The sequence below is a fragment of the Manis pentadactyla genome, chromosome 3, assembly GCF_030020395.1.
Source record: "Manis pentadactyla isolate mManPen7 chromosome 3, mManPen7.hap1, whole genome shotgun sequence".
NCBI classification, from domain to species: domain Eukaryota; kingdom Metazoa; phylum Chordata; class Mammalia; order Pholidota; family Manidae; genus Manis; species Manis pentadactyla.
This window is the reverse complement of record NC_080021.1, coordinates 172,417,271-172,429,488: the sequence shown is the minus strand read 5'-3', so window position 1 is coordinate 172,429,488 and position 12,218 is coordinate 172,417,271. Positions and strand designations below refer to the sequence as shown.

Sequence of the window (12,218 nt, the reverse complement as noted above, 5' to 3'; positions counted from 1 at the left end):
GTTTGTTTATCAGTTTGTAATCTCCCCAATTTCAGTGTAAGCTCACTGAAGGCAGAGACTCCACTGTTTACTGCTATATCCCAAATGCCTAGAAAAATGCACAGTAAGTGTTCAAAAAAATACTTATCAGATGACTGTGTAAGCATGACACAATAGATATTAAAATTCATCCCTTCCTGAAATTCTGGGTTTCCAGTTTGAAGATAATGTGTGTGTGTACATGTGTGTGTGTGTGTGTGTCTATCTGTCTCATCAGGAGCAAAAGTAATGCAACTTGACAACCACAGAATCTACTGCTCCAAGAATCAATTCCTCAGTGGAATTCTACTATAAACTCTTAACATGGTGGAGTTGGATAGGACTCAAGGAAATGTTCTAGCAGGAAATCAAAGGGCTTTGAACTACCATTCAGTAGTTTCTCCCCCACTGAAAATCTTTCCACTTTTGCTCATATCATGTAAGAAAGACATTTGATTTTCTGTCCCTTATGCCATATAACTTCTTCTCCAAGCATATTAAAAATGCCCTCTTTTATCTGTCAGTTTAACTGTCAGACCATCAACAATCAGTGGGTATTAAACACGTATATGATAAGCTCATCACGAGGCTATGCTCCACTGTGTGTTATTTTTCTTGATAAATACATTGCTGTATTAGGTACTGCACCTAGGAGTAAGTGCAAAATGTTTAGCACAAGCTTACCTGTCATTACGAAAGATCTTTGGTAAATATCTTCTGGGGAACCACATGGCCAGAGCGCACATCAGAACCCAAAGGATGGCAAGTTCGTCAAGCATCTGTCCCAGGAAACTGAGGGTTGCATGGAAGTAGACAGATCCAATTCCTAGAATCAAATACAACCAATAAAAAAGATCCCCACAGAAGAACACTCACAAATTCAATGCACTGTCAAAAGGTCACCCTTCCCCAACCACTATTACAATCACAGATCATGCTTTCACTCTGAAAAAGAAACTTATGGAAGAAAGTTACACCACCCAGGCATGCAGACTTCAAGCCTAGAAATGATTTCAAGTGGAGTCCAAATACCAGCACATCAGAACTTTAATAATTCTAGTTATACACAGTTGGTTTTCATCCACTGAGGCTTTCTGGGAACAGGCAGTATATAAAAGTCAACATTCTCTCACTGTTAAGAATTCCCAATCTGCCTGTGGAAGGAAATAGAAATTCTACAAGTATTTCCCAGAACAATGACAAAGCAAACATCTAGAATTTTTTTTTTTTTACTTTAGTAAACTAAAGTCTCATCAAAGTTCAATTGTTTCACGTAACTTTGTTCAGAAACTCTCAGAAAACTGCACTGGCTCAACACCAGAAGCTGTTATACACATGAATTCCCAAATGCAATTCAGTGAAACTACAGCCAACCTGGTAATCAAGCCTGTATTCAAGAGCCCTACCTTTGGCATCAAGCGAGCAAAATAAAAGCTTGCTAAGACGTCAGAGTGACTTTGGTTTACAAAACATAATGTTCAAATAGGACAGGAAGTGTGCCGGATTCCATTTCCCCCCTTCCAGTGCATGCTCGAAAATGAGTCCACTTACCTACAACAACTAAGAGAGTCCATATTAAGTAAATGCCACTGTTGAAGCACGATGCATACTGACGGAACAAGCACATGCAGATAGGAGGTAAAACGAAAAACAAGATGTTGCTTATCTGGGGAGAAAAACATAAAATGAAAAGATGAATATTAAGTAAAAGAGCAAAAAATAAAGTAACTTGTTCTGAATATGCCCTTTGCAAACTGGGGTGAATACACATCTTGTTTAAATTGTTACACTTTAAGTGCAGATACACAACCAGGAAAAATTTAAACTTTAATAACTATTTAGGGGGCTCCTTTCCACCTCTGATCATAGGAGCAACTTGAAAAACAACTGTAATCTCAGAAAGTTGCCCAGGTTCCTCTCTTGATTTGAAGAATCAAGAACTCCTACTCTTTTTCTGCACATATTAACTAGAAATCATTCTTATTTACTTTCACATACCTTTTTAAAAATCATGCCTGCACTAAATAATGGTAAAAATAAAGTTGAAGGAGATAAGGACTAGACATGTTCCATCCCCCAATTGTTTTCTGCCAGGAAGGCCAGCCTTTTCTCCTGGGCCCACAAGAAGGTAGGAGGCTTCCTAGTTCCTCTGCATTGCCCTTGTTCAGCTTTCTCACCTTAATCAAAACCTACTTTTAGATAAAGATCAAATTTGTAAGTTCCCTGACAGCTTTAAAATGATGTAATTTTATCTTTCAGACTTTTGGGCAGATTTAAGCCACTCAATCATCTTTCCATGGGGCATTTGGTTTTGTTTTTTAAATAATATATCTTATCCAATATTCAAAATATTGTCATTTCAACATGTAAACACTATTTCAATATGATTAATTAGATATTTTACATTTTTTTGGTCATATAAGGATTTGAAGTATAGTGTGAATTTCACACTGCAAAGTCGACTTGGACCAGTCATGTTTCATGGGCCAATAGCCACATGTAACTAAGAACAACCACACTGGACAGTGTAACTCTAGAAACTCACTTTCAATTTTTTAAATTTGTCTTTTTTTTTTTTAATGGGGTCATAGCTCTTTTTTCCCCTAAATTTTTTAAATTGAGGTAAAATCCATATAACATAAAATTAATCATTTAAAAATGTACAATTCAATCACCTCTGTCTAGTTCTAAAATGTTTTCATCACCCCAAGAAGAAATCCTATACCCAGTAAGCAGGCACTTTCCACTTCTTCCACTTCCCAGGCCCTGGTAACCACTAATCTGCTTTCTGTCTCTGTGAATTTACCTATTTAGATATTTCATAAAAGTGGAACCACACAACATATGACCTTTTATGTCTGACTTCTTTCACTTGGCATAATGCTTTTGAGGTTCATACACATTGTGGCATGAATCAATAATTTCTTCCTTTTTGTGGCTGAATAATATTCCAGTGTATGGCTACTGCCTGTTGTTTATTCATTCATCCATTAACAGACTGTTGTGAATAGCACTGCTATGAACATTCATGTACAAGTTTTTCAGTGCTTGTTTTCTCCTGGGTATATCCCCAGGTTGGCATGCTGGGTCACATGGCAATTCTGTCTTTACTTACTGAGGAATCACCAAACTGTTTTCCATAGCAGCTACAGCATCTTATTTTCCCACCAGCAATGTCCAGGGGCTCTATTCTCTACATCCTTGTCAACACTTATTATTTTCTGGTTGTTTTTGTTTTTAATTAAGGCTATCCTAGAAGTTATAAAGTGGTAGGGACATTTAGCTTTTTAAGTGTGTGGAATGAGGGGGCCTCTCATAAAGGACCATGCGTGCAGAGGAAGTGTGCCGAGAGGGAAGACAACAGCTACGTCTAAATGAGCAGCACCAATGAGGATGGGGTGGGAGAAGTTCACTAAAAAGGATTTAAAAACTTTTGGAGATAAAAGAATGGGGCAGATGAAGTCTGGAAAGCCACAGACATGGGGGCTTTCAAAATAAAAGACTGGTCACCTGTGTTGGACAATACAGAGGAGGCCCCAAAGGAAGCATGAGAGTGGGTGTCCGAACTGAACTGCCTGAAGGAGCCAGGGTAGAAGGGCTCTGCCAGACCTAGGAAATCACACTGCTGCCCAGCTAAATAAAATGCATCTGCAAACCCCAGGGCCTGGAGCATTTTGTGGTACAGGTGCACACTGGCAGCACCAGTGGCCCACAGATGCCTCCATCTCCATCTGGGAACAGGAGAGGTTATGAATGACACCATTTTTTAGAGGTGGGAAAGAGATAGGGTGAGAGAAATAAAACAAGTGAAAAGAGGTGGGCAGGGCCCTTAGTCAGAGGTGGGATGGCAGCAGGACTGCTGCCTTTGGTTAAACCCCAAGACTGAAACCCTTAGTGAGGCTGCATGGCTGGAGAAAAGGAAACCCTGTTCTATTTGGTCCACTGATGGAGATCTTTTTCTCTTTCCCCTATGAGCCCTGCAAGCTCCTGGTGAGCCTTGGTGAGAGTATAGATAAACTGCCTTAGATACCCCACGCGGTCTGCAGTCTCCCGTCTTAGCGGTATGGCCAACTCTCACTAACTGAGAGGCAGGCAAGGAGGAATTAGGCCAGGGGTCTAGTACTATATAAACAGTAGACCATTGCTCATTGCTCATTGTAGCCACAGATTGTTCATGTAGCCTTCAGCTTCTTTCCATGGAATCATTGAAAGAATGAGAGAGCTTTAAGAGATAAAGTGAGAGATCTTAAAGGGCATCCCCTGTTTTATAAGGGGTATAATTGAAGTCCCAGAAAGGTTCCTAGGAAAGCAAAGACCAGAGAAACAATCAGTCAAGGAGCTAAAGCCAGCATCCAGCTGTTGCCTAATGCCCCACACTAACTTTCACCTCCAATCCACCCAATCACATTCTGACTTCCTTGGCTTAACTCAACTGGTATCTTAAAAATTCCGAATTGCATCACACACCGTGTACATACGACCCATTACACAATTTAAATGTGGCTCTCCTTTCATTAAACACAGAAGGAAGTAAAGGTAAACACAGAAGGAGGTAAAGGGGGAGGAGGAGAAAAATGGAATTGTTATACCATAAGTAACTTAAAACCTGACTTTTTTTCATATACATGAATGTATGCTCCTTATAAAAAAAAAAAGAAAGAAAAAGGAAAAAAAAAGATTACAAAGCTAATGTCTCCTTCCTGTCCTACGCTCTAGAAGTAACTATTGTTCCCAGATTCACAGTCTACAAGTATTTTCCTTTACATTTATTTGAATACATACATATCACGTTATGACATTATCATTCTGTAACTTCCTTTTCTCATTCAACAATATGCCTTGCAAACCTTTTTTGTCTTAGTTCATACAGATTCACCTCCCCTGTGTAAGTGTTGCAGATGGCAGCAGTTTACTTAGCTGTTCCCCAGTTGAAGGAGAACCAGTTCATAGCCCCACCTACAATGCTAGGGAATAAACACATTCTGCTTTTTCCCCAGGATATCTTTATTGCCTCAAGTCCTCTCAAGTCCCTTGCTTCAGCCAAGTGCAGCCAGCTGTCTGCCAAGCTGTCCCCCAAAATGGCTCTACCAATTTATGTTACTGCTAAATGTACACATTAATTACTTTTAAGTGTATTTATACACTGTTCACAAAAGCATAAAGTCCTATATTATACTGGCAGTAAAATTATGATACTTTAAGCGTTTTTTAATACACATATTAGGGAGATCAATTTAGAAGCACCATTTTAACATACACTCCCAAATAACATTGAAATCACCTGATTGCTTCTGCATAGCCCATCTACGAATGCCTGCTGGCCTCCACCATGCCTTTTAAAGGCATCATTTTATAAAAAGGAAAGGACTAAATTAAAACGAGACGCTCCCCAAGACAAAAAGAGGAAGGAACTCCTAAAGAAATACAGAAAAGCAGGAGTCATGGCTGAAAGAAATTCAATGGCTCTGTCTCTATTGAGAAATGAAACTTCCCTTAAAAATTGTTACAGGTCACTAAAGTTGAAGAATCGTTCAACCAAGGGGTGTTTTTTAAAGCCTACCATTGGATCATCCTTTGGAGAATTGATTTGTTTAATGCCCACAGAACAGATTTTTTTAATTGAAAAAAAACCACAATTTTAAAATGTATTAATTATTTCCTCAGAAAGTTCATTCTATGAATTCCTGTGTAACACGTTCACCAAAATAATCTCCTGAACAGACTGCAGTCTCATCCTAACACATGTGATGTTGCACTTTCCCAGGCGGAGGGTAAATGCTGACAGAGCAACAGGCTGTAAATTTGTCTGAACAATAGGTTCATAAACAGCTAAGGAGCATTACCCTGGCTGAGGACAGTGTCTGGGCGTCTTAATCATATGCAGATTCCTACTGTCCATCCCATTGCTCCCTTCCTGCCTCAGGGATGATCAGCTGTTCGGGTTTGCCTGGGATTAAGGAGAGTTCTCAAGGGCATGAGACTTGCAGTTTAGAACTGGCAAAGTCCCAGACAAATCAGAACAAGTTGGTCACCCTACTTAGAAGCCTTCTTGCAAACCTCACCCCTGCCCCCCACAGTACACCAAGCCCATGCAGAGTGCTAGTATGCTTGCCAATGGGCACAAACCTCTATTATGGCCCTCGCCCCCCAGATGACTGTTTGCAGGGCTGGTCTCTCTGAGAGGCTCAGTAGTTGCCCAGTAAATGGAGAGATGGATTGATAGGTATTTTTGCCCTACAGTAGTGGCATGTGGGCTTTGGCATATAAAGAAAACTACTTTCCTTACCTTGATGATTGGTGGCAAAGATAACTGGGGGAAGTAACAGATAATGGGATGATTTTATGCATATATTTTGCCCCAAGACCTCTTTCTTCATCACCAATTGATTTCCTTCACCCCCAAGGCACTGCCTAGCAACAAAGTCCCCAAAGGATAAGCCTAATGGTTAAAAAGCAGACCCCACTTTCTCCAAAGTGATCTGGAGTCTTTCTCTTCAGTGTGGCTAGGGCCTGAAAACTTAAAAAAAAAAAAAAACGGGTCTCAAGTCAACAAAATTTGTATGTAGAAGAAAAAGAACAAAATGTGCAGAAGTAAACAGCTGTGAACAGACATGATGTGTTCTTGGAAGAGATATTTGGGCTTGGTTGAAGCAAAGGATGATGACAACATTTGAGGCAACAGAAATTTGTGGGGCCAAAAGCAAAATGCTTTGTATTCCCAAACATTGTCAGTGGGAGTATAAACCAGGACACTCTTTGGTGTGTCATTTAGAAATAATTAGCAGCCTTTTAAACTGAATATTCTCCTTGACACAGCAATTCCCTATCTAAGATTAGGACTTGCGAACTTACATCCATATGCATACATAGGATATTCATTGCATTGCTGTTCTAAAACCAAAATGAAAACAGAAGCTGCCTTAACTAAATGTCCATCAATAAAGGACTGACTGGGTAAATAAATTATCATCAATCCATTAAATGGAATGCTGAATAGGTGTTGTACAGAGGAATATAACTCTGTATGAGCCAATATAAGACCATCTCCGAGACATACTAGTGAAAAACCGAGATGCAGAAGAATTTATGTAGTATTATCTCTGTTAGGTTGGAAAAAAAGCTTAGATACTGTGTGTATATACTATACATGCACTCACACTAATACATGTGCCTAGAAATGTCTTAAAAGATACAGAATTGTATTTTTTACTTTATAATTTGCATACTCTGATAAATATTTTATCATGATGGTGTTACTACTTCTATAATAACAACAACAAAAAGCTAGTTTAAACAAACTTGTTTTTATATCAAACATCATGAGTTTTATCCTATAGATCAAATAGTTCCAATGCAGGAGTTTTAAATTAAAGAATGTCTGAATAATAAATAACCTGTATTTACTTGGCATGCCAAATAAATAAATCTAAGGTAACTACAGTGGCACTTAACTCTTCAAGAGAAGTATCTTGAAGAGTCAAATAGACCAAATTGTAATTCTAGTTCATTGATTTTCTTGACTTTGGCAGGTTTTGTAATCTATCTAGACCCCAGTTTCCTCCTTTATCAAATGGACATCGTCAACAGCACCCACTGCTTAGGGCCATTGTCAGGTGTCCAGCAGAGTTGCAAACACTTCATAGTAGCCAGTACTAAGTGCAGCTGGAGCAGTGACGTGCTCCCCCAACACCCATTAAGTAGGTTCTAGAGCCCTCTCTCAGGTGTCTCCTGATTTTACATCTTCAGTTCCTTAAACCTTTTTCTCAAAATTAATAATGAGTATTATTTTCCTACTGAATAGATAATCAGACCTGCTGCATTACTATGAGGATTAAATGAAATGTTTATGACCAGGTAATAGTCCACTGTTTTCCTCAATACAGGAGTAAGATAAGCAGAGTTTGTGTTGTGATAAGTGTCAGAAGATAACTAGGGTGTGGGGACAGTGGAGAGGAAATGGTTTTTGCTAAACTCTTTGGATTGGCACTCAACAAAGTTAGGAAACCAACTACTTTTCTGTAACCTTAATCTCTTTGCTAGGCTGAAACAAACGTAATGGTTTACAAGTATTTCAAAGAGTAAGATTTGTCAGGTGGACAAATCTGGCTAATCAGCCACAGATACTACGGCTGAAGATCAACAGTTCAGTTCTAAAAACGACTTTGGAACACACTGCATAACCTCTCCAATGGGACAAGACTAAGAGTAAAAACCAAATAAACTCTCCCCCCATGTAGCACTCTGGGGCTTTGTGAAGCAGGCTCAGGGCCTGACTCTCCTGGCTTCAGACTCCACAGATAAATGACCTTGCTGGGCATGTGAGAACCTGTCCTCAAGCTGTCATTTCTTCTGCAGCTCTGGTGAAATCCTTCGTAGTATTCTTTACTTACAAACGGAACAACTGAGTTACCACCAGAGAAAGTACCCAGCCCTGCGCGAAGCGCATCGCAGGTGCCCCGGTCTACACCTGATAGTATGCCCTGAAAGAGGTCATACAATTGGTGAGGTGTAGCCACCTCCACTAACTGCAACTTTCACAGAATCTACAGACAGCAGAGGGCTAGGTTTTTCTTGAGAACTAACCTGGTCATAAAAAAGTAGTGGAAAGGTTTGTGTGGAGGGCAGCCATGGATCTCTCAGGAGAATTAAGATCTCTGGATTGTGAGCCCAGCCATGCCAGAAATATGAGCTTGACAGCTCCTTTCTCAAGAGCTCAGTTTCCACATCAATGAATAAAAGGCCGGGACTAGCTCCTCAGAGATCCCTCCAGGCAATAAGCACCTGATTCTTGCCAAGGACATTCGCTCCAGCAAATCTAAGAAGAAAATCCTAAACAACAATGTCAATGAGTTTTAAACTAGTTTTCCGTGTTTGGGCAGTAAAAAGATAAGCCACTTATAGGACCATATCGAGTTTTATATTTGGTACCAGGATTCTGAGCCGTGGGCACAGTGAAAAGAAGAGGCATTTCCTTCCTGGCTGCAAGCTTTCCATCCCACAAAGACTGAAAGCACAGGGTTCTGCAGTGGGGAAGTTTCTGCTTGCCCATATCTAGGGACCTAGGCAAGTCCAGAAAACATGCACTGCAATCACTCCCAAATTTCACTTTCACTCTCCAGCTTTAATAACTGCACAGTGCACAGGCCTGGGGAGTTGTCTTTGGGGCTGGCGTGACACTTGGGCACTAAAGGCCAGAAAATGAAAACTAGTAGTAATTAACTTAGTTCTGGCCAAAAGTAACTCGACTTTGGGGTATCTGTGGGATAAGGCAAGTCAGCGTGGTTTGAGTGGACCCAGACGCTGAGGCCTGCGCGGGGGGGTATCCCCCTTCCCCCGGTCTCCCAAGAGCAGGTATTCAAGGCAAAAATGCACAATGCGCCACAAAGATCCCAGGGGAGGAGGAGAGTGATCCCAGAGGGTTCACCGCCCGCAACTGATCCAAACGGGGAAAATGGGCTGACACAGACCACTGGCTCCAGGGCGGGTGGCGACCAGACAAGACAATAGAACCGTCACAAGGAAACGACCAGAGGAGGGTGAGCCCAGGCGTTGCGGCTAGGGACACGAGAGGACCACAGCTGGAGAACTGGAAGGAGCACGCAGAGGAGGGCGCGTGGGTCGGCTCTGGCCCTGGACAGAGCGTGCCCCAGATGTGCGCGGAGACCCGGGTCTAGATTTCAGGCCCAGCGGCACTTGGGACAGTCCCTCCCGCCAGCCCCACTGCCATCCCCACTCCCGCTCCCCGCACCGTGTTGTAGAACTCGGCGATGGCAGGCACGATGGTGTAGTTGTCCTCGCACCAGTCCACCTCCGAGCTGCCAGCCTGCAGTTGGTCCCACCAGTACGGGGTACCCATGGCTGCCCTGGGGCATTGGAGCAGATGCTCCCGCAGCTGATAGAGCCCGGAGCTGCTGTTGGAAGCCAATAGCAGTGCCTTTATTCACGACGAGGTACCCTCCGGATGTGGCGCCTCCCAGCAGACCTCCCAGAGCTCCGCTCCGCCTGTGGAGCGTGACCAGCTCGCAAACTCCTCCCCCTACGACTCCGCCCCCCTGGGGCAGCCGGCTACGCCCACTTCGGGGCGGGTTGCGGGTGGGAGGCGGGGCATTAGGAAGCTGGGTCTAGGCTCCGGAAACCTCCAGGTTTGCGTGTTCCCAGCAGGTAGCGAAGGCCTTGCGTGTCCTGCCCGCGCCCATCTCACTCAGACTCGCAGGCGCCACCACCCTTCCCTCTGTGCAAAAAGTGCCAGAGGTCCCTCCGGCAAAAATTTAAAAGCCGGAGAAACCCAGGAGGACCCAGGGCCTTACTCTTTGGGCCCCCATGAGTGGAAATTCTGCATTCACTCCCTAGAAAAGCCCTAGGACCCTCTGAAGCCAGTAAGGGTTTGCTTAGCAAGACTCAGTGCGGTGGGCTGGGGCAAGAAGACCTTCCAGGTGGAGTGACCGGCGCCATGACCCTGCCTTGCCGCGTCCACCGCCCACTCCTCTGTAGAGCACTTAAGCAATTTTGAATACGTTCCTGTCCTCAAGTTCTGCAGACCCCAGTGTTAGGCATTAATCTAGTTTTCAGTTAGACATAGGGTCAAACTTCAGGCATCCCAATCTGCAGAGAATGCAGTGTGACAGGTATGACAGAGGGTACAAGAGATAATGACAGGTATATAGCACTTACCATGTGCCTGGGGCTGTTTGAAGACCTTGCGTGTATCACTCATTTAGTGCCCCTGGCGGGAATCCTGTGAAGTGGGTTCTATTGAGCAATGCCATTCCAGCTAGTAGGCACAGCTAGAACTCAAAGCGATGATCTCAGATCCACTGGTAACTGCTCTGCTGATGTAACTCTTGTGTAATTTCTAAATCAAACCCAATCTGGTCCCAGTGATTCCTGGAGAAAGCCAAACTCCTTGATTTGGTTTGGTTTGGTTTTGGTTGTGGTTCTGGTCCACTTTCCTTGAGTGGTTCTAGCACTTCAGGTCAGGGCAGTGGCACTGGCAGGAGAGGCCCCTGGTCAGCTATCCGTGGTGGCTGTCACTAGCATCGTCTTACTCAAACCTGCAAGGTTCCCTGAAGTCCAGCAGCTCCCCAGATACTGTCCTCTCTCTAAGCTGTCCAGTGGGACCCTGGCTGCTGCTCCAGCGTCCTGTGCACTCAGTGTCCATCTTCCCCAGATAAGCACACTGCCATTTGTGTGTCTCTTCAGATCTCCATCACTGGCAGAAACTACAAGCCCTGATCCCTCTCTTAGTCTCAAGGAAATTCAGCTTTCCTGCCCTGGGGTCCAAACCATACTCTTCCTTGTATTTTTGTCCTAGCTTCTGTCCTCTTCCTAGACAGCCATTCCATTGTGTCCTGGAACCTAGGTTCACTGGTACCTTCTCCTGAGGTCAGAATTCCCCAGACCTGCAGGATACCCAATGTGATCTGGCCACTTAAGTAGGAAGGAGAAAATATTTCCCATAGCCACACACACACAAAAAAATATATCAGGTAATTTCTGTGTCTCACAGAACTATACCAACTATCTGACATGTTTCTATGTTGTCAAGATCTTACTCCTTCCAATATTTTAGGTGGAAATGTATCCATATTCATTAACTCTAGTGGTGTAAAACATATCATTATTTTATATGCCAGTTGTTCTCAAAGGGTGGTCCCCTTGCAGGGGATCCACAAGGTCAAAACTTTTTTCCTATCAACACCGACCTTCTCTGCCCTTTCTGCTCTCATTATCTCACCAGTGTACATTGGTGTTTTTCAGAGGCTATGTGATAGGTGGTATCATCCTCTATCTGACAGCTAATGGAATGCATGCTTGTGTATTCTTTAGTATTAAAAGCCTCTGTTTAAATTTCTAACATGATAAATATCGATATTTTACCACATAAACAAAAGTTCTTTAGGTCCCTTAATTTTCTTTTTTTTGAGAGGGCATCTCTCATATTTATTGATCAAATGGTTGTTAACAACAATAAAATTCTGTATAGGGGACTCAATGCACAATCATTAATCAACCCCAAGCCTAATTCTCAACATTCTCCAATCTTCTGAAGCATAACGAACAAGTTCTTACATGGTAAACAAGTTCTTACATAGTGAATAAGTTCTTACATGGTGAACAGTGCAAGGGCAGTCATATCACAGAAACTTTCGGTTTTGATCACGCATCATGAACTATAAACAATCAAGTCAGATATGATTATT

At 42.7% G+C, this 12,218-nt stretch overlaps 1 protein-coding gene across 4 annotated transcripts in view; it reads right to left on the bottom strand.

Moving 5' to 3' along the window:
- Window positions 1–10,030, bottom strand: part of ACER2 (alkaline ceramidase 2) — a 30,432-nt gene extending 20,402 nt beyond the window's left edge. Inside the window, exons 1-4 of one of the 4 annotated variants that reach the window (XM_036887976.2) lie at window positions 9,767–10,008; window positions 2,017–2,207; window positions 1,570–1,684; window positions 703–844 (exon numbers count right to left, since the gene is read on the bottom strand). In XM_036887976.2, the coding sequence (XP_036743871.1) occupies window positions 703–844; window positions 1,570–1,684; window positions 2,017–2,031 (272 nt within the window). In that variant the 5' untranslated portion in view covers window positions 2,032–2,207; window positions 9,767–10,008. Of the gene's footprint in view, window positions 1–702; window positions 845–1,569; window positions 1,685–2,016; window positions 2,208–9,766 lie in introns of all 4 variants that reach the window. The other 3 variants (XM_057498731.1, XM_036887986.2, XM_036887965.2) reach the window with 3 other exon arrangements.
- Between the last annotated feature and the right edge of the window lie 2,188 nt (window positions 10,031–12,218).